This window comes from Pelodiscus sinensis, chromosome 14 (assembly GCF_049634645.1).
Source record: "Pelodiscus sinensis isolate JC-2024 chromosome 14, ASM4963464v1, whole genome shotgun sequence".
Taxonomy (NCBI): Eukaryota; Metazoa; Chordata; order Testudines; family Trionychidae; genus Pelodiscus; species Pelodiscus sinensis.
Genome location: NC_134724.1, coordinates 38,873,898 through 38,895,961, shown reverse-complemented (window position 1 = coordinate 38,895,961; position 22,064 = coordinate 38,873,898). Strand labels below are relative to the sequence as shown.

At 59.0% G+C, this 22,064-nt stretch overlaps 1 protein-coding gene across 2 annotated transcripts in view; it reads right to left on the bottom strand.

The window, feature by feature from the left end:
- TBC1D21 (TBC1 domain family member 21) overlaps positions 1-22,064 on the bottom strand; it is a 71,778-nt gene that overhangs the window by 34,217 nt on the left and 15,497 nt on the right. Inside the window, exons 7-11 of one of the 2 annotated variants that reach the window (XM_075897577.1) lie at positions 21,836-21,932; positions 20,947-21,044; positions 19,669-19,785; positions 18,636-18,725; positions 2,180-2,236 (exon numbers count right to left, since the gene is read on the bottom strand). In XM_075897577.1, the coding sequence (XP_075753692.1) occupies positions 2,192-2,236; positions 18,636-18,725; positions 19,669-19,785; positions 20,947-21,044; positions 21,836-21,932 (447 nt within the window). In that variant the 3' untranslated portion in view covers positions 2,180-2,191. Of the gene's footprint in view, positions 1-2,179; positions 2,237-18,503; positions 18,571-18,635; positions 18,726-19,668; positions 19,786-20,946; positions 21,045-21,835; positions 21,933-22,064 lie in introns of those variants that run through there. The other variant, XM_075897576.1, reaches the window with a different exon arrangement.

Genomic DNA, 22,064 nt, shown 5'->3' with positions numbered 1-22,064 from the left:
GGGGGAGGCGCCCCCCACGCTGCTCGCCCACGTGATCCCCATTCACTGCCCCAGCCGCTTCCGGCCGCCGGCTCTCCACCCACAGCGTCCCGCGCCCTTTCCTGGCGCCCCAGCGCATGCCGGGAGATGTAGTCCCTTGCCTGCGCCGGGGCCGGCCCGCCAGGCGGGGAGCTGGCCAAGGAACTACAGTTCCCAGGCTCCCTGGGGGAGGGGCCGCCATGGCCAAAGGGCTGCGGCCCCGCCCACGCGGAGCACGTGGCGGAGGCGGGCGCTTCGCTTTGCCCAGCTCGTGCCGTGCCCCCCCCCCGGGCAGTGGGGTGCGCGGGAGCCCAGGTGCCCCCCCCGCCGCGTGCGGGGCCCAAAGGAGGGTTCGGGGGGGGGTCCCGAGACTTGGCGCCAGATCCGCCCCCCCCCGGACCCCGCCGCGGAGTCAGAGCCGGGCCTGCGGGCACCGGGCACCGGGCACCGGGCCATGGGGCTCGCCCAGCCTGCCGGGCAGACGCCGTGTCACAGCGGCGGGACTGGCAGATTCCCACGGTCTGGTCCTGCTCCCGGGAGTTCTCCTGGTTGCGGGAATGGTTGAACGCACAAGAGACGGAAACGAGCAGGGAGGTCGAAGGGTTCTGTTTGCAGAATCCCCGACCTCCCTGCGTCCCACTCTGGGCATGGACACGCGGCCCTAGCTCCCTGGCTATGTGCACAACAGTCCCCGTGCAGGGCGCTAGTCGGACATGGGGGACATCAGGGCCTGATGAAATGCATCCCAGGATACTCAAGGAGCTGATAGAGGAGGTATCTGAGCCTCTAGTTACCATCTTTGGAAAATCCTGGGAGACAGGAGAGATTCCAGAGAAGTGGAAAAGGGCAAATCTAGTGCCCATCTATAAAAAGAGAAATAAGAACAACCCAGGAAACGACAGACCAGTTAGTTTAACTTCTGTGCCAGGGAAGATAAGGGAGCAAGTAATTAAGGAAATCGTCTGTAAACACTTGGACAGTGGCAAGGTGATAGGGAACAGCCAGCATGGATTTGTAAAGAACAAATCATGTCAAACCAATCTGAGAGCTTTCTTTAATAGGATAACGAGTCTTGTGGATAAGGGAGAAGCAGTGGATGTGGTATACTTACACTTTAGTAAGGCGTTTGATATGGTCTCACATGATATTTTTATCAATAAACTAGGCAAATACAACTTAGATGGGGCTACTATAAGGTGGGTGCAGAACTGGCTGGATAACCGTACTCAGAGAAATGTACATGCATCTGACGAAGTGGGTCTTTGCCCATGAAAGCTTATGCTTGTACGCTTCAGTTAGTCTATAAGGTGCCACAGGACTCCTCGCTGCGTACTCAGAGAGTAGTTATTAATGGTTCACAATCCTGCCGGAAAGGCATAACAAGTGGGGTTCCGCAGGGGTCTGTTTTGGGACCGGCTTTGTTCAATATCTTCAGCAACCATTTAGATATTGGTATAGAAAGTACACTTATTAAGTTTGCAGATGATACCAGGGATTGCGACTAATCTGGAGGATAGGGTCATAATTCAAAAAGACCTGGACAAATTGGAGAAATGGTCTGAGGTAAATAGGATGAAGTTTAATAAAGACAAATGCAAAGTGCTCCACTTAGGAAGGAACAATCAGCTTCATACATACAGAATGGGAAGTGACTGTCTGGAAAGGAGTACGGCAGAAAGGGATCTAGGGGTTATAGTGGACCACAAGTTGAATGTGAGTCAGCAGTGTGATGCTGTTGCAAAGAAAGCAAACATGATTCTGGGATGCATTAACAAGTGTGTTGTGAGCAAGACACGAGAAGTCATTCTTCCTCTCTACTCTGCGCTGGTTAGGCATCAATTGGAGTATTGTGTTCAGTTCTGGGCAGTGCATATCAAGAAAGATGTGGAGAAATTGGAGAGGGTCCAGAGAAGAGCAATGAGAATGATTAAAGGTCTAGAGAACATGACCTATGAGGGAAGGCTGAAGGAATTGGGTTTGTTTAGTTGAGAAAAGAGAAGATTGAGGGGGGACATGATAGCTGTTTTCAGGTATCTAAAAGGGTGTCATGAGGAGGAGGGAGAAAACTTGTTCATCTTTGCCTCTGAGTATACAACAAGAAGCAATGAGCTTAAACTGCAGCAAGGGAGGTTTAGGTTGGACATTAGGAAAAAGTTCCTACCTGTCAGGGTGGTCAAACACTGGAATAAATTGCCCAGGGAGGTTGTGCAATCCGCATCTGTGGAGATATTTAAGAGTAGGTTAGATAAATGTCTATCAGGGATGGTCTAGACAGTATTTGGTCCTGTTATGAGGGCAGGGTACTGGACTCGATGGGGGCGCAGGCAAAGACTGGAGTGGGCACGGCCAGAGGGCAGTGCCCTGAAGACAACACCAAAAGGGGGCATGTCGGAACAGTCAGCTACTTCCCCAAAGCCACCTTGAGAAAGGAGCCATGCTGGTGAGTCATAAGAACATAACATAAGAACGGCCGTACTGGGTCAGACCAAAGGTCCATCTAGCCCAGTATCCTGTCTGACGACAGTGGCCAGCACCAGGTACCCCAGAGGGGGTGGACCGAAGACAATGATCAAGCGATTTGTCTCCTGCCATCCCTCTCCAGCCTCTGACAGACAAAGGCCAGGGACACCATTTCTATCCCCTGGAGTCAAACCCGTTACACCCACATTCCCTCATCATCCTCCCCCCCATAACAGAGCTCAGCTTTCTCCCCCCTTGTCAGTCTGTGATCCCCCCCCATTGCTCTGTGACTCTGTGCTGACCCCCGTCAGGCGGCTGGCAGAGCAGAAATGGGGTGTTGTGCTGGAGATGTTCCCAGGTGCCACCGACCACTTGTCTGATTTACAGTTGACTAAAAAAGTGCTGAAGCTGCAGCTTTGCCGTACAGCCAGTGATGGCCACTTCCCATCCGGGCTTTCCGATTCCCTCACAATCAGTGAGGCTCTGGCCGTCGGGGCCCACAACAGCCCCGACAGACTGGACTGTGTCTGTGGAGCTGTTCAAAGTCACCGTGTGGCCATCAGCTGGGAGTAGGAACTAGCAAGCTCAGCCATTCAACCCTGAGGGGTGCTCAGAGTGTGAGCCAAGGGCTGGCTGTTCTGACTGGCATCCATCTCTGAGACAAACCGAGGCCAGGCAAATCTCACTGATTTTCAGTGGGACCTGAGCACCAGGGTCCCTCTTGTGCCTTTCCAAAAATCTCCTCCATCGGCCTCTCACCTTTGCAGAGCAGGTGTGGACCTGGGAAGTGCATTGCATGATTAGACACAAAGAAGCAGACTCCCATTCGCGCCTGTGCTGGAGGACGCGGTACCGACAGATTCTCGATGTCTGAGCCACAGGGAAACCGTTAGTCTAACTTTCTAAGTGACACTCATGCAAATTAGCCAAAGAATCTGTCCATTTTGCCTGAAATTTCTGGCAAATTAAAATAATTGCTTGAATTGTGAATTAATTTATTTGAGAAGCAATGACATTAATTAGCAACTTAATTGCCTAAATATTTTAAGTGATTTAAAATAACTGACCATGTGAGTAATTGGATCATATTGAATTATTGGGTGACTTAGCAGACTCAGATTTCTGAAGCAAACAGATTTGTTCAACCCACGGAACTGATTTATAGTTAGGAGCAAAAGAGCATGTTCGACTGTGGCCAGTTTGTAAGTGGAGCTGTACGTTAAATGTGTCTCAGGGAAATCACCAACAAGCATCCCTGCACTGAGGCAGGACCAGGTACCCTGAATGGCCCTGATAGGTGTTTATCTAACCTGTTATCTAAAGCCTCCAATGACAGGGACCCCGTCACATCAGCTGGCGACCTGCCTCAGTGCTCACCTATCTGCATCACCAGAAAACTTTCCCTAATATTCAGCCTAAACTTCCCTTGCTGCGGACTAATCCACTGCTTCTTGGCCTACCCTTGGTGGATATGTAGAATAGTTAATCTTCCTTCTGTGCCTCCCCTCTGACTCTTCATCTCAAGACTAAACAGCCCCACTTTTTTCAACCTTTTCTGGCAAGGCAGGTTTTCTAAACCTTTTACCATCTTTGTTGCTCTCTGTGTAAAGGTGCTATTAAATTATAAAATTATATATGGAGAAAGTAAATAAGGAAGTGTTATGTACTCCTCATAACACAAGAACTAGGGTCACCAAGTGAAATTAATAGACAGCAGGCTTAAACTGAACAAAAGGAAGTATTGCTTCACAAAATGCACAGAGAATCTGTGGAACTCCTTGCCAGAGGAAGTTGTGGAGGTTAAGACTATAACAGGGTTCAAAAAAGGTCTAGGTAAGTTCATGGAGGTTAGGTCCGTCAATGATTTTTAGCCAGGATGGGTAGGAATGGTGTCTCCAGCCTCTCTTAGAAGCTGGGAATGGGTGACAGGGGAGGGATCACTTGATGATTCCCCGTTCTGTTCATTCCCTCTGGGGCACCTGGCCTTGGCCGCTGTCAGCCGACAGGACACTGGGCTGGACGGACCTTTGTGGCCATTTTTACATATAGAAAATGAAACCATGAATTCACACGACTGTTGCTATTTCGGGTCACGTTGATCGCTAATTTGGCTCCTCTCCCCTGGAGGTATCACTTCCCGAGAACGGGATCTCTGAACTGCCAACGGTTATTTCTGGGAACTCAAGCAGGATGGGCGAGGTCCCAACGCACTGGAGGAGAGCAAACGTTAACGCCTCTCTTGAAAAGGAATCGCAGGCCAGCCCGTCTAACATCAATCCCCGAAAGACACTGGGACACATTCATCAACAATCAGTTTGTTCCAACCTAGAGACTAATGAAGTGTTAGGTAAGAGCCACTCTGGATTTGTTAAGAACAAATCATGACAAAGCAGCCTCGTTTCCTCCTTTGGGCTGGGGGATGTGGGGAAGCCGTGGACGTGCTTTATCTCGACTTTCGACAGAAGCAGACCTGGGAACCAGGGTGTAAGTGGGTGCACAACAGATGGAGAGACCGTGCTCCGTGTCGTGGTCAGTGACTCACTGCCTTGTGGAGGGGGCATTCTGTGGGTTCTGTTCTATTCATGAGGAGGCGTTAATCTCACCCGGCCACTGTCCAATACCAAGCAGTGTTCCCCTAGGTCCAGGCTGTGGTACACAGAGACCTCGGCCTGCACTGTAGTGCGGCGAACACACCATCAAAGGTCCCTTTCGCTTTCTGCCTTGGGAATGCGCAGGTGCCACCTGATTCCATACCGCTCAGCTGTTTGGTTTCTTCCCCTTTAACTGGAGAGGATTTTAGAGGGGACCCACCATCCCTCCCCCACTTGTTTGACAGCCTTGGGTGGTAGCAAGAGGGTGTAACTGTCCTTTTGGGGGCCAGGGAAGGCAGGCGTAAGAGGAGAGGGAGCCGCTGTTCAAGTCCGATCCCATTTCTGGGATTGTGCTAGAGCTGCTAGGAGAGGCGAGGTCACCTGGGCTGCGTCTCGTCTCTTCAGAGTTTGCGCTGCTCAGGACAGCTCTCCAAATGAGGAGGAAGGAAGTTTGGGATCCCAGGAAACGGCGGCAGCCACAAAGGACGCGTTTGCTCCAGTAGCCTCCACAACCCCAAGTCTCTCTCTTAAAGGACCCGAAAGGGAGTGATGGGTGGAATAGCCCATCCCCCCATTTCTTCGCCAGTTGGACCTAACATCAAACACGCCAGCTTTGCGTCATTAGTGTCCGATTCCACCGATTCTGTTTGTCCCATGCATGATTTTAACACAGTCCTTGAACCAAAAGGGTAGGCCTGTTGCTCAGAGGAATCCAGTCTGTCTCCTTTTCATTCTTTTCCCATTAGCCTGCATTCTAGGCCACTGCAACATCTTCTGAACATTCACATGCTTTTTTATTCTTGGATCTGGACTTCTAATACTCCGGTCATCTAAAGAAGTGGGCTGTGCCCACGAAAGCTCATGGTACTATCCAAATGTTTTGTCAGTCTCTAAGATGCTGTGATGGCACGTTGGGGTTTTCCCATCTCCTGCACCCCCGTAATGGCACGGACAGACTCCACCAGCCAGTAGAATAGAGGGAGTTTATTGCTTCTCCAGGATACAGCCCAGCACAGAAGTAATCTGGTTACAGAGCAGGCCTAGGATGCCTCAGCCCCCCTTGAGATGGGGGAGACTGGGCCCCTAAATCCCAGCCCGTTGCCTAGACTGCTTCCTCCATGATACCAACCAGAAACCTAACTCACTCACTTCAAGCCCTGCCCCCAGCCAGGGCTCCACTCCCCTTCTTCCCATTGTTCCCTTCCCTGGGAGATAACTGGTCAGACAGGTTCGGAGCCCCCTTGCATAATGACTCATCCCCTGCCCTGCTGGGCCGTGCTGCAGACAGCAGCCAGTGGAGGTCACTCACAACCCAAGCCTAGCAGCCTCCAAGGTACCCCCAATACGTCACAGATGCTACTAGATTACTTGTTGTTTTTTTTACGTTTTTCCTGTTACAGATGAACTCGGCTCCCCCTCTGAAGCTTTTTACACCTGTGCTCCCAAGTAGAGTTAAGTTGTCGGACTCGTTTTTGCAACAGGTTGCAGGGGGTCTGTCCTGGGCCCGGTACTGTGTTCAGTATTTCCATCTACTGCCCTGGACGAGAGAGGGGAGAGCACATTCACAAGGTGTGGCTGGCTCCAAACTGAGAGGGGCTGCAAACACTTTGGACAAGACCACATCTGCACACAGTATTCCAGATGTGGGCGTACCATGGATTTATATAAGGGCAATAAGATATTCTCTGTCTTATTCTCTATCCCTTTTTTAATGATTCCTAACATCCTGTTTGCTTTTTTGACTGCTGCTGCACACTGAGTGGATGTCTTCAGAGAACTATCCACGATGACTCCAAGATCTCTTTCCTGATTCGTTGTAGCTAAATTGCCCCCCATCATGTGGGGGATAGGAGGGATACCTTTCTCTTCTCCGTCAGCATGTCTGCGACTACTCTCCCTCCCTCCAGAATGTATCTGCGCCCCCCCCTTTGTAGTCTCCCCACAAACATGCTAAGCCAACAAGTGCATGGGGGCGCTCCCAGCGTTTTCCAGCGTGTCTCTGCAGCCAGAGGGGAGGGCAGAAGCCACGTAGCACAGCACGAGCCCTTCGGTGAGGGGTTTGGAGACCCATTGCTGGTGCTTCCTGGGTTGTCTCTAGGTGACAGGTGCAATGAGTTGGCAGGTCTCACTCTGATCTTACCTCCCACATTGAGGTCAAACCTGGGCTCCATTCACAGTCCATGGCAAATGCACCCCCTGCCCACAGAGCCAAGCTGTCCAGGCCGCAGCATGGGAATGCAGGGAGTGACAGCACCGGCTGTGGAGGGTTGCCCACGCAGCCAGCGTGACCCTCCCGGCTGTCTGAAGTTTGGGATGCAAGAGAGGGTGGGCACGCCCTGTGCCATAGTCCAGAAACCCGTCCAGTCTGCCCTAGCAGGCTCACAAGGGGCTCGTTACCACCGCCCCTCCCTCCCTGGGCATCGGCAAAAGGAGACGGTTGACGAATCTCAGGCACGGCTCTGGTCCCACCACTGCAGCATCCAGGCGTCTCTCCCTGTGGAATGTTCCTCTCCCCACAGCATCCTGGAAGGCAGGCAGAGCTACTGTCCCCATTATGCAGATAGGGGACTGAGGCAGGGAAAGACTAATGGGTTGCTTGAGGCCACAGGACGTCTGTAGCCCGGGGGGTTGAGGTACGAGCTCCCAAGTCCCTGATAGCTGCCCTGGACACTTTATCATCCTTGTCCTCAGCTGCCCGGGGGCGGCATGGGCAGGACTCAGCGGTGTTTAGAGCCGCAATAGCAGGGGCTGCGGGTGAGCACTGAGGTGTCTTGGCAGAGCTGGGTGGGACCCAGGCCTGGCATGCAGGGACACAGCTGGTTCTGTCTGCAGAGAGTTTGGGGGAGAAGCGGGGGGAGGGGGGGGGTGCAGCACTGGGATAGCAGAAGGCTACATGCCGGGACTGTGGTTCTCCGGCAGAGCTGGGGGTGGGGTGGGGCAGCAGGTCAGGGTGAGATCCCGCTGCAGTCGGGCCAGGATTTCACCCCAGGGGGGTGGTTCATCAGGAAAGGTGGGATTGGACAGCAGGGGGAAGGTCGGTTGCTGGTGTGAACTCGTCCTCGGGCCCCTGTGGCCCCTGAAGCGGCAGAGAAACCCCATCCTCGGGCCTCGTGTCTCCACACACGTGTCTCCTGGGCCATCCCAGTCCTCCTGCTCCTCCCCATACACAGCAGGCCCCCGGTGGCCACAAAGGGCTAAAGCTGCACGGATCCCTTCAATGCGGGTGCCCAGTCCTGCTGTACCACCCCGTGGTTAAAGTCCCCGGCGCTGGTTCATCTGGTGGCTCCCGGAAGCCGTTAGCACAGGGGGTCTGCAGAGAACGGCTCGGCCGTGGCTGGGGAGCCCTTTCCACCGCCTCCTGTGGGCCAGCCGAGAGTGGCAGCTTCTCACTCGTATCAGAGCATCTGGCCAGGCCCCTCTGCAGCCCCTCCCCTCCTCTGCAGCCCCTACCCTCCTCTGCCCACGGCCTCGCGGGCCCTTCGCCCCGAGCTCTGACAGGGACATTCCCTCCGGGACTGGCCCAAAACAGCCGCCGCATCCTAGCCAGGGAAGGGACCTGGCCGGGCTCGCGCTGCATCAGGGGCCTGGCCGGCTGGACTGAATGACCATTGGTTACTCTCGTGGTGTCTGTGAGCGCCCTCTACTGGAGGGAATTGGCAGTGTTCGGCTGTGTGTCCACAGCCCGGGGCAATGGGGGTCTGCTGGCCACTGACGGAGGAGGAGGAGGATCTGGGTTCTGCCCCATTACAAGTGCAGTGGTCCCAGGGCATGTAATGGATCCCTGGGTGGATACGACGGAGGGGGCTGAACGTGTCCCCTGGAAAGCAAAGCATGAGGCTCTGTTGGTGCTAAGAGACCTGCTTCCACCCACCAAGGCTGTAGCAGGCTCCCCCCCCCCCGGCTATGCCCCCCACGTGCCTTGCACATGCAGAACGTGGCCCTGGCTGCGGTTTATGCCGAGACATAGTGGTAACCTTGTCCTGCAGCTTCAGACCTTGCTGTGACTGCCACCCTGCCCATGCCGGGACGTCCCCACGCGGCCTGGAGGCAGCAGCAGTCTCGGAAGACTGTGAGTGGTTTGGACCCTGACTGGAGCCCGCATGATCAGACTGGTTCCCATGTGGCTCGGCTCAGCGGAAGCAACTCAGCCTCATGGTCTGTCCACGTGAGCTGGGACCTTCAGACGGGGCGGAGTCACTCAGCTTCCCTTGCACATCAGCATGGCTGGGCAATTAACTCCCCAGGGAAGATGCGGGCGCCAGAGGCGGAGTCTGAGAGCAGAGCCTTGGGCCATTATCTGATCAAACGGAGCCAGAGACCCCGGTCATGGATTTGTAACAAATCGTTCCCGAGCGTGCCCAGGGTGACGGCAGGAAGAGGTTACGATTTGCTGGTTACGATCCAGCTCTTTGAGTGTTCGCGTCCTCTTGGTATTTGACGATATGAGCTTTGGCTCTGTGCTCGTATTTCGATGGCTCTGAGTCTAAGTAGCAGCAGTGCAGCACTTGGCCAGAGCATTGGAAAGGGACGAGTCAAGTAGACTGGCCCATCAAGGAGTAACTGAAAAACCCACAGATAGACTGGCAGCACCGTAGAGACTAACAAAACATGCCGATGGATCTGACTTAGTGTGTGGGGGGGGCTGTCTGCTCTGTGACCCGGTCCCCCTGCACTGGGCTGTGATCCCCACGGACACCCACGTGGATTAACCCAGACACTGAGGCCCAGCCTGGGCAAGTAACAAGGCTCTTCCCAGGGGAGAGACAGAGGGAGGGAGGGGGAGACGGACACCTGGTTTGGGGGCAGGGCTCGGAGCGAGGCAGTTTCTGGCTGGAAAACATGAAGGGAACAACCTAAGCTGAGGGCTGAGGGCCGGGAGGGGGACAGGGGGGATAGACTCTCTAACCTCAGGGGGCTGAGCAGGGCCAGATTAAAACCTTTAGGGTATGTCTCCACTACATGCCTCTGCCGACAGAGGCATGTAAATTAGACTACCAACATCGTCAGTGAAGTGGGGATTTAAATATCCCCGGCTTCATTAAAATAAAAATGGCTGCCGCGCTGTGCCGGCTCAGCTGATCGTCAGCACAGCGCGGCAGTCAAGACGCGGATCGGTCGACAGGGAGCGCCTTTTCGACCGCTCCCTTATGCCTTGTGAAACAAGGTTTACAGGAGCGGTCAACAAAGGCGTTCCTTGTCGACCGATCTGCGCGCTGTGCCGACGATCAGCTGAGCCGGCACAGCGCGGCAGCCATTTTTATTTTAATGACGCCGGGGATATTTAAATCCCTGCTTCATTGACTATGTCGGGTAGTCTAATTTACATGCCTCTGTTGGCAGAGACATGTAGTCTGGACATACCCTTAGAGGCCCTACGCACTGAAAAGATGATGATGCCCTCCCATATGGAATTCACAATAAAACCAATACTATACCGTAAAATCTTTTTTTGTGTGTGTGTGTGCCCCTGCTTTACTGGTGCCCTAAGCACATGCTTAGTCCGCCTAATGGGTAATCCAGCCCTGGGTCTGAGGCATCCTGGCCTTGACCCCTGTAGCCACATCACGTCTTATGCTGGGCTGTACCCTGGAGAAGCACTAAATCCCCCGTTCTATAACTGGCGGAGTCTGTTCTTGCTGCTGTGGGGCTGCAGGACCAGGGGAACCCCGACGCGCCGTCACGCTGGAATCATGAGCTTCCGTGGGCACAGCCCACTTCTTCAGATGCGCGGAGTATAAGAAGTCCAGAGCCAAGAATAAAAGTCATCAAGGAGTAATTGACTCTCGCTGGGCCTTGGGAGGCTGATGCTCATCAGATAAGCCTTCCTGGGGCCCTTCAGACTAGCGTGTGGGCCCCTGCAACGAACTGAGTCAAGCAGGACGGGTGTTTTGCCCTTGTGAGGTCTCATGTGACGAACTCTGTCTTGTAATTGTGGGAGTCTCGCCACGTGGCAGAGGATATCAAAGGCCCTGGGAACTCCTCCATCTTGTCCCTTTCCTGCTCAAGCCTCTGGATTGTGGACTACTACAATGGGAGCGCTTCAGCAAAGGGACCAGCGTCCTTCCAATCATTTGGAAATAACCAGAAACTTGACTCGAGCCAGCAGTTTCAGGCCCATATGCAAGAATTTCTAGGGGTTGAGCCGTGGAAGGGGTTTCACAAAAACTATATTTAATTGAAATGAATTAAAATGGTGAAAGTAAAACCAAAACATTTGGATTAACCCGAGCAAACAATTTTTCCACGAAAATTTCAAAATTTTGGTTGCTCATCCCACTTCAGGACTAATTTTTTTAAATCTCAAAACATGTTGTAGGCTGACCAATCTCGTTTGCAGGCAGCTGTTTGTAAATGCCATGGGAAACTGAACAAATAAATACAGATTAGCCTCGTATTCTTCCCTCTCCCTGGCTTCTCTGGGCCATTCAAAGATGAACCTGCAAACTCAGAGATGCGATTCAAATCCCAGGAAATAATCAATATCCCGGCCTTTAAGGCACGTCAGACAATGGCAGCAGCTGGAGCTCTAGCATCACCTTCGTTAGATCCCCCTGCGCCGAGTTACCGGCCGGTGCCACTTGCCATGGCCCCTGGCAGCGGCCCGACACAAGGGTCTGAGGCTCTGGGTGCAGTGTCGGGGAGCTGAAGGCCCAGTCTCAGGCTGACAAGCTAGATCTGCCAGCGACAGGTAAAAAGTCACCTCACAAGGTCTGTGCCGGGGTCAGTCAAACAGCCGCCTGGCCCTGCTCCTTGGAGCCTTTCCGTTTACTCCAGTGAGCCCTGAACCTCTGGGAGCAGGGATCGGCGCCTGACCCCGCCTTTCCTGCAACGCTCGGTGCTTCCCAGCCCAGGTGGTTCCGCCAGGCCGCTCAGTGCTCTGCTGGGAGTGGGCGCTGGGAAAGCCCCTCTGTTCGTTCCATGCAGCACAGCTTCACTGGGCCCTGGGAAGAGAGGCCCTCCTCCGCTCCCCTCGCTTACCTCTGTCTGCTGAGTCAAGCTGCAACCCGCCTTCTCTTCACAGGGCTTTCCCTTGGCCTCGCCCGACGGGACACGCCTGCAGCAGAGCGCTAGCTCTGCCACCGCTCGCTGTGTGACCTTGGTCACCGTGCTCGCCCTGTCACACCATTTCCCACTCGTGCGTGGTGCCGAGAGCCTGACACCCCTTGCTGCCGGCACTGGCCTCCCACCACGGGCTGCTACTTGCACCTTCCCAGCCGCTTCCAGCGGAGCATCTCACAGGGCCTTTCAGGCCCCCGTCCTGTGCGTCTGCAGCAGTGTGACGCTGGTGCACAGAAAGCAAACCGGAGTCTGGGCGGCATTCACAGCAGTGCTGTGAGCAAGACACGAGGAGCCGCTCTCGCGCTCTGCTCCGCACTGATCAGGCCTCAACTGGAGTCTTGTGTCCAGGTTTGGACAGCATGTCTCGGGGAAGACTGGAGGTCCGGAGAAGAGCAACAAGAATGATGAACGGTCTAGAGAACATGATGGAAGGCTGAAAGAACCAGGCTTGTTTAGTTTGGAAAGAGAAGACTGAGAGGGGCAGGAGAGCAGTGTTCAAGTACCTAACAAGGGGTTACAAGGAGGAGGGAGATAAATTGTTCCCCTTGGCCTCTGAGGACAGGACAAGAAGCAATGGGCTTAAACTGCAGCAAGGGAGGTTGAGGTTGGACATTAGGAAACACTTTCTACCTGTGCGGGTGGTTAAACACTGGAATAAGTTTCCTAAGGGGCTGTGGTCTCTCCGTCACCGGAGACCTTTCAGAGCAGGTTGGACACACCCCTGCCAGGGACGGTCGGGTGCTTGGTCCTGCCGGGAGTGCAGGGGACGGGATGTGATGACCTCGAGGCTCTGAGCGAAAGCTTCCAGCATTCCCAGAACTCGTCTGGGTGGGCACAGCCTCGTGCAGCCGTCAGTGACCCAGCTCTGTGCTGCTCAGCCAAGTTTTACACTTGGCTTTAGCAGAGGCTGCTGAATCACAGGGTGACCTTTGTTTCCTGGGTGCCCGAGGGGCAGAGGGAGGCACAGACCCCCCCAATCTCTGTGGGAAGCCCAGTGTGGGGGCTGCTCTCCAGAGCAGGGGGCAGGGCTGAGGATGTGGCCCTGCCGCCACCGTGATCACAACAGAGCACCTGACTCGCTCACAAGCTGGGCAGGTTTGTGGAAACTTTTAGGTGATGAAAAGGAAGCTACCGATTTATCAAGCGTTAGGGACCTGTCGGAGGAAAGAGACAGACCCTGGGAGCTGTGGAGAAATCTATCCCCCGGCCTAATGAGCACACTCAGCAGCAGAACAAAGCCATTTAGATACTGTCACATTTTATCTTCTCTCCCCCCAGTGTTAGCAGGTTTGTGCAGCAGAGAATACATTACAGGGCCAAGAACCGTGCTGAGGACAGAGCCAGCCTGCACAGCCAAGAGCGCCAGGGACGGGGGAGCCGTTCAAGAGCCGGAGCCTGCAGCAGAGGGCGGGCGGCGGGCGGGGCACACTGGCTGCGCTGTTTGTCGGGGCGTTTGAGCTGCCCTCCCTCCGGCTGCCAGCCAGGCCCGGCAGCGTGGGGCCGGCTAACCGTGGAGAGCTGCTGGCTTAGAGCCTGGGCCTTACTCAGACAGGGAGCCTGGCAGGCGGGTACAACGCCCATGCCAGGAAGGATCTCGGTCTCACCCCCGGGCAGGGGCGCTAGCTCTCGCTGCAGCTGCTGGAGGTCGCTGGGGCAGGCGAGGGGCAGGCACTACCCAGGGACTGGGGGCCTCAGAACTAAACCAAGTCTCTGGGAGGGTCAAGCAGGGTAGGGTCAAAAAGGAGCGTCCCATGGATGTGGGGCTCCGGCTGGGACCCATGGCAGGTGTGACGTGGTGGGCAGCCATACCCTCTGGGCACCCACTGGTGGCTGTGTGGGCCGGGGTGACCCCTACTGGCCAGTACCTGTAGCACTGCCCGGGTCCCTCCCAGTCCAGGAGCACACCAGAGCCGTGCGGTCACAGAGAAGGGCCAGGCCAGCGAGTGGAGAAGAAGCGATTGGCCTCCTCAGCGCTCCGGGCCCCAGTTGCTGAGAGGGGAGGGGCAGGGCCGGGCTCTCTCCCTTGGCAGTGGGAGATGCAGGCAGAGCAGCACACACAAGGAGGCTGGCAGGACTCAGCTGTCTGAGCTGCAAGGGAGCAGTCCCCAGCGGCCAGCTGTTCTGCCGCGAGCCTGGCACCAAGTGCTGGCAAAGGATCCCTCGGTCCAGGAGCCCCCACGCTGCCGTAGGCCCGGCCACGCTGCCGTAGGGCCCCGGGTAACACCTTGTTGTAATGCCGCTGCGCCCGCCAGGCACCTCGCACCCCTGCTCTTTGCAGGAGAAAGGCTCAGCTGCGCCTGGCACCACAAGCCTGTCCAGGCCTCATTCTTTGTACCGCCCAGCGCTGAGTCCGCCCTATGCCCCCAAGGCCAGTCCCTGGACATGCACTCAATGGCCAGGCCGCAGGAACCCGACAGTGCAGCAGGCCCTTAGAACACGGTGCTTAGAGCTGCTTACAGGTAACGCGAGCCGGGCGCCACCCAGCACAAGGCCCAATGGTGAGGAGAAGCACAGGAGACCAGCGGCTACAGGCCACGTGAACTGAGCAGTGCCCAACGGTGAGGAGAAGCACAGGAGACCAGCGGCTACAGGCCACGTGAACCGGGTGGTGCCCAATGGCGAGGAGGAACACAGGAGACCAGCAGCTACAGGCCACGTGAACCGGGCGGTGTCCAATGGCGAGGAGGAACACAGGAGACCAGCAGCTACAGGCCACGTGAACCGGGCGGTGTCCAATGGCGAGGAGAAGCACAGGAGACCAGCGGCTACAGGCCACGTGAACTGGGCGGTGCCCAATGGCGAGGAGGAACACAGGAGACCAGCGGCTACAGGCCACGTGAACCGGGTGGTGCCCAATGGCGAGGAGGAACACTGGAGACCAGCGGCTACAGGCCACGTGAACCGGGCAGTGCCCAATGGCGAGGAGAAGCACAGGAGACCAGCGGCTACAGGCCACGTGAACCGGGCGGTGCCCAATGGCGAGGAGAAGCACAGGAGACCAGCAGCTACAGGCCACGTGAACCGGGCGGTGCCCAATGGCGAGGAGAAGCACAGGAGACCAGCGGCTACAGGCCACGTGAACCGGGCGGTGCCCAATGGCGAGGAGGAACACAGGAGACCAGCGGCTACAGGCCACGTGAACCGTGCGGTGCCCAATGGCGAGGAGGAACACTGGAGACCAGCGGCTACAGGCCACGTGAACCGGGCGGTGCCCAATGGCGAGGAGGAACACTGGAGACCAGCGGCTACAGGCCACATGAACCGGGCGGTGCCCAATGGCGAGGAGAAGCACAGGAGACCAGCGGCTACAGGCCACGTGAACCGGGCGGTGCCCAATGGCGAGGAGGAACACAGGAGACCAGCAGCTACAGGCCACGTGAACCGTGCGGTGCCCAATGGCGAGGAGGAACACTGGAGACCAGCGGCTACAGGCCACGTGAACCGGGCAGTGCCCAATGGCGAGGAGGAACACTGGAGACCAGCGGCTACAGGCCACGTGAACCGGGCGGTGCCCAATGGCGAGGAGGAACACTGGAGACCAGCGGCTACAGGCCACGTGAACCGGGCGGTGCCCAATGGCGAGGAGGAACACTGGAGACCAGCGGCTACAGGCCACGTGAACCGGGCGGTGCCCAATGGCGAGGAGGAACACTGGAGACCAGCGGCTACCTGTGAAGCGAACCGGAACCACGCGCTGGAGACTGAACCCAACACGCTCGCCTCAAGCCAAAGCAGCTTTCACCTCCCTTCTCCCCAGCACGATGCCGAGTTCACGTCCATTTGCTGCTGGGGGAAGGCTGCTCCATGTCCTCAGTGCTCTGCAGCCCCACAGCAGAACCCGTGGATGGTTACTCCAGGGAGAACAGGCCCCTCTCCCGCTTACTGGGCTGTCTTGGAAGATTTCCCAGTCCGGCGCTAGCTCGTGGTGGAGACCGGGCAGCGGAGGCCTCCTGACACAGCCAATGCGGGATGTAGAGGTGAATGGGCAAAGAGAAGCAGGCCTGGCCTGAAAGAAAATGCATGGTCCCCCTTGCAGGCCACTGGCCCTCAGCACAGACATTAGGAACACTGTGTGGTGTGCCTACACAACTCACAAAACGCCTGTGGGACGGGCTCTCAGAGACCTCGCCTGGCCCCTTTGGCGCGCGCCGAGCCTGTGGGTTCCTGTAGCCCCCTGGGGGTTTGGCAGCTGTCGGGGCCAGTGGGCACAGCGCTGTCTCCTTCAAGCGGCGCAGACTCGGGAGTTCCCTGCGAGCTCGCCAGGCCGTCGCCTTCCTCAGCTCTGCGAAGGGCCCCCGAGGCGTCGCAGCGCAGCTCTCGCGACCTCTCAGTGCGGGCTCCCCGCTCCCGGGAGACTGCCCGGCACGTGGACCGAAGGGTCGGCTCACACCCATCCGTGGCTTTGTGCGCCCAGGACTCAGCCCGAGGGACGAGGATTCACAGAGTCAACCAGACAGGACTGGGGAGGAGTCGGAGAGCCCTGGCACCAGACTCCTGGCCTGGCCTAGCGCCCACACAGCAACCAGAGCCTTCCCATTGCCAGCACGGGCCCTGGGGACAGAAGCAGCAGCAGAGCTGGAGGAGGGGAAACTGAGGCAGCACAAAGCTTGCACGCGGGCTGACTGTAGCTCCTGAGAGCAGGGCGGTGCAAAAGCACCAGCTCAGTGCGGGATGCATCCGCCAGTGCTTGGCCGGGGCGGGCCAGGACCCTCGGGGGCTCAGCAGAGGCTCAGGAGCACACTGCAAGAGGGGGCACTGGGCAGGACTCAAGGACCGATGATGCGGGGCGGCCACTCCTGGAAGAGTGGGGGGGGTGCGCAAGACCAGGCTCCCCAGGCACTGGGGGTCTGCAAGAGGGGGCTGGCAGAGCTGGGAAAGGGGAGGAGCAGGGGGCCTGGCCGGGATGGGAAAGCTGCCCCCAGAGCACAGCTGGGGCCCACGGGGGACGGAATGTCCGGCCACTGCCCAGGCAGGGAAAAGCGATGGGACTGGGGCGGGAAGGGTCCCTGCCCAGGGGTCAACTTCCCTATTTACGCACTGGAAGTGAGAGGGCGGCTTGCGCATACTGAATGGGCCTGATCCAGCCCCAGACCGGACCCAAGTCCCCCCCACCCTGGCACCCTGCCCAGCCCAGCGCCCTCCCCCCCCCCCCCCGGCACTCGGACTCTGTAGCCCATACGGCCTGGCCCAGCCCACCCCAGCACCCGGACTCTGCAGCCCGTACAGCCCAACCAGAGCCCAGCGCCCTCCCCCGGCACCCAGACTCTGCAGCCCGTACGGCCCAGCCCAGCCCAGCGACCTACCCCCCCCCCCCCGGCACCCGGACTCTGCAGCCCGTACGGCCCGGCCCAGCCCAGCCCAGCCCAGCCCAGCCCAGCCCAGCGACCTACCCCCCCCCCCCCCCGGCACCCGGACTCTGCAGCCCGTACGGCGCAGCTGGCTGTCCCACCGCGAAGGTCCAGCTGGTGCCTCTGGCTGCAGCTGACATGCCGTTGGGTCCAGGCATGGGGCAGGGCTCTAAGGGCGGTGCCCACCCCCTGGTTTGTCTGGGGACAGAAGAATGGAGCCTTGTCTCTGTCTGGAGCCCTGCCCCATTGGCTCAGCTTGGAGCCGCCGCCTGCTGCGTCCCGGCACGTCCCTTGGGGTCTGTCTACACTAGCCCCCAGTTCGAACTAGGGAGGCTAATGTCGGCATTCCAAGTTGCAAATGAAGCCCGGGATTTAAATATCATTTGCATGTTCCTGTCCGGTCGCCATTTTTAAACCCCCCTAGTCCGAACTAACTGCCCGCGGCTACACGCGGCCGTCAGACGGTAACTTGAACTAAGTCCTTAGTTACACCTCGTGGAATGAGCTGTAACAGTTAACGCCAACTAAGGATCAGTTCGAGTTAACGTCTGATGGCCGCGTGTAGCCGCGGGCAATTAGTTCAGACTAGGGGGATTTAAAAATGGCGTCCGGGCGGGACGATGCAAATCAAGCCTGGGATATTTAAATCCTGGGCTTCATTTGCAACTTGGAATGCCGACATTAGCCTCCCTAGTTCGAACTGGGGGCTAGTGTAGACAGACCCTTGGTGCAGGGCCCCCTGAGACAGGGCGACTGCAGGTCCAGTGCTGCCTGGTGCCACATGGGCACACCCAGGGGGAGGGCATGGTTCCAGGAGCCCAGGGTCTCACCTCCAGGCTTCGGGGCTGCTCTAGGCTGGCGCCCCGTGGGGGTACCGCAAAGCAGCCCCGCCAGGGGCTCGTGTGCTGCCCCCCTCCCCTCCAGCGCTGTCAGCCCGCCCCGCCCCCGGGCGCAGGGGTCCTCGCTTTGTTCAGATGCCAGGGCCACCCTCTGAGGCCTTTTGCGCATGCGCTGCCATAGCCGCGACTGGGCCACACCCGTTTATTGCTCTACGTGTCCCTCTGGCGGAAGAACTCCTTCAGCTCGGCTGGGACCTGGGGAGAGAAGGATGGGTGAGACTCCGGTCGGGCGATTCGCCCGCCGCGCCCGCTCGCGCTACCTTGTCCTCGTGCTCCCGGAGCCGGTCGTACAGGCAGCAGGCCGTGGAGATCAGCTCCTCCGCCTCCAGGTCCAGGATGCTCCCGCAGACCTGGGGAGGGAGAGTGGAGATGCCGGGCGGGAGGCAGCTCCCTGGGGACCCCCCCTGCGCTTACCCCGGCTCTGTGCCACGGGCGCCTGCTGCCTATTCTGACTGGGCAGGGACTCATTGCCGCTGCACCGGGTAACCCCCTGCAGGAGCCTCCGGGTCTTCAACCAGCCCCGAGCCCTGGGCGTTTCCGGCGCTGGCGCCACATCCCTTATCCCCCTCCTCCTTCCCGCCCCCGGAAGTCCAGCCGTGGCATGGTCGGGCTGGGTGTGTAGTCCAGCCCCTGCACTGGGACAGGACCAGGTGAACCTGGCTGGGACCCTCAGGAGAGATGCTGATGGGCTCCAACGTGTAGCCCAGAGCGGCTGTCCCCTCTCCCCTGCCCGCCACTGAGAAGGGCTCGAGAGGAGCCTCCCCAACAGGGGCCATGGCCTGGGACGGCATCTGTGTGTGGGGGGGAGCTGCCTCACACCAGGCTCCCCGCTGGCCAGGGGTCTCCCTCACACCAGGCTCCCCGCTGGCCAGGGGGTCTCCCTCACACCAGGCTCCCTGCTGGCCAGGGGGTCTCCCTCACCCCGGCTCCCCGCTGGCCGGGGGTTTCCCTCACACCAGGCTCCCCGCTGGCCGGGGGGTCTCCCTTACCCCGGCTCCCCGCTGGCCGGGGGGGTCTCCCTCACCCCGGCTCCCCGCTGGCCGGGGGGTCTCCCTCACACCAGGCTCCCCGCTGGCCGGGGGGTCTCCCTTACCCCGGCTCCCTGTTGGCCGGGGGGTCTCCCTTACCCCAGGCTCCTCACTGGCCGGGGGTCTCCCTTACCCCAGGCTCCCCGCTGGCTGGGGGTCTCCCTTACCCCAGGCTCCTCGCTGGCTGGGGGGGGTCTCCCTTAACCCCAGGCTCCCCGCTGGCCGGGGGTCTCCCTTACCCCAGGCTCCCCGCTGGCTGACTCACCATTAGAATGTCGTCTCCACCCATGTTTTCCCGCAGGATTTGGTCTCTGACTCCCTGCAGCATGGTGTAAGCCACGATCACTTGGAAATTTCTGCAGGGCATCCCCGTCAGGAACACCTGGGCAGGAGCAGCCCCCGGGGCAGAGCCAGGGAATGGCTTGAGAGGCGGGTTCAATGCTCCACCCAAAGCAGCCACCTCCGAGTCAGGCGCCCCAGAAGCCTGGAGACCTCAAGGCTTTTCCTGAGCGCCAGGAGCCCCCGCCGCTGCCACCCGTGAGGCCGAACAAGGCCGCTATGGCAGAGCATGCACCCCGATAGGCTACCCTGTGGCGCAGGGGCTGGAGAAAGGGGCGGCACCTGGAATGCCAGGAGATGTCGGGCACATACAGCACCGAGCCCCCGACTCCCTCGGTCCATACAGCGCCGAGCCCCCGACTCCCTCGGTCCATACAGCGCCGAGCCCCCGACTCCCTCAGTCCATACAGCGCCGAGCCCCCGACTCTCTCGGTCCGTACAACGCCAAGCCCCCGACTCCCTCAGTCTGTACAGCGCCGAGCCCCCGACTCCCTCGGTCTGTACAGCGCCGAGCCCCTGACTCCCTTGGTCCGTACAGCGCCGAGCCCCCGACTCCCTCGGTCTGTACAGCGCCGAGCCCCTGACTCCCTTGGTCCGTACAGCGCCGAGCCCCCGACTCCCTCGGTCCATACAGCGCCGAGCCCCCGACTCCCTCGGTCTGTACAGCTCTGAGCCCCTGACTCCCTCGGTCCGTACAGCGCTGAGCCCCCGACTCCCTCGGTCTGTACAGCTCTGAGCCCCTGACTCCCTCGGTCCGTACAGCGCCGAGCCCCCGACTCCCTCGGTCTGTACAGCTCTGAGCCCCCGACTCCCTTGGTCCATACAGCGCCGAGCCCCCGACTCCCTCGGTCCGTACAGCGCCGAGCCCCTGACTCCCTCGGTCTGTACAGCTCCAAGCCCCCGACTCCCTCGGTCCGTACAGCGCCGAGCCCCCAACTCCCTGGGCCATACAGTTCAGAAAAATCCATGGAAAAGCAGTTGGGGGCAATCTGGGGCCGGCCTTTCCCAGTGGAAGAGGGCCTGTCACGTGGCGTCGCCACAGAAGTGCTGCAAGGGCTGATTCGTGTGTCCCCCTGGAGTCCCATCCCCTCGGGCCGGTCGCTGGCTGCCCCTCCGGCCCTGGAGCGCTGCCTTGTGGGAAGGCCAGGATGGGCGGGTTTCTCTCTCCCCCCGGAGCCAGGGGAGCCAGGAAGGCAGCGCTCACCTCCCACAGCCGCCACACGTCCGCGAAGGATCTGAAGACCCGCTGGAAGAAGAGGCAGAACCAGGGGAACAGCGACTGCACCACTCGGCCCTTCCCTTCTGCAGGAGAAAGCGCCCTCGGGTCAGGCAGCGAGGGGCAGTGGGGTCGGAGTCGCCCACCAGGCCTCGCTGCCTTTGCTGCCGCCCATGCCGGGCTGCTGCCCAGCACAGCCATCCTGCTGCCAGGCCCGGGCGTGGCGTGGCCGTGGGGCCGGCAATGCCGTGCCGCACACAGGACCATTGGGATGCTGCCACGTGGCTGGGCAGCGAGGCATGGCCATGGCAACGCCACGCGGTGTCCTGGCAAGAGGCTGTCGCACAGGCCCCCATGGAGTCGGAGATTCTGATGGCCTCTCCCAGGCTCGGAGAACATGAGTCAATATTGTAGCTGGCCCAGGGGAATGGCAGCCCCAGGGCGGGGGGCAGGGTCTGGGAGGGAGCAGGAGGGCAGAGAGTTGGAGTGCAGGAGGGGAGGGGAAGGTGCCAGAGGCAGGAAGCGCTTAGCCTAGGCTCCTCCTGGCCAGCAGTCCAGCAGGACCTTGGGCAGGTGCCCTGCCTGCACACCACTCAAAGCAGCCGGCTGCAGGGGCCACGTGTCTCTGCTCCGTGGCCCCAAGGGGAGGCTGCGCTACACACGCCGCAGGCATGGCCCAAGCCACTCCCAGAGGCTGGTTTCTGGCCAGAGGATCGCACTGGGGGCAGACGCGAGGAGCCACAGGACACTGGAGTCCCTGAGGCTCACAGCGGGGGGACGTGACGGAGCCAGGTGAAGCCAGTCACTGTAGAAATGGTTCCCTCGGGAATGGCCCCCCTTGTGGGTCTCTGGGTGGGGGGAGACTGGCAGGACTCACCCAAGTGCTTGGCAAAGGCAGGGTCCATAAATGCAATCAGGGCTTTGAGCATGATGAGGTTTCTCCCCACGCCGATGCTCACGACACAGCTGTGCTCCTGGAAGAGACAAGCCGGGAGGGCTGGCAGGAGAGGCAGAGATCAGATGGCCCAGTCTGCCTCCAGCCTCGCCGAAATCCAGGAAGCCAGATTCATCCTTCCCATAACGCCATTGGCCTTACCCCGGGGTGG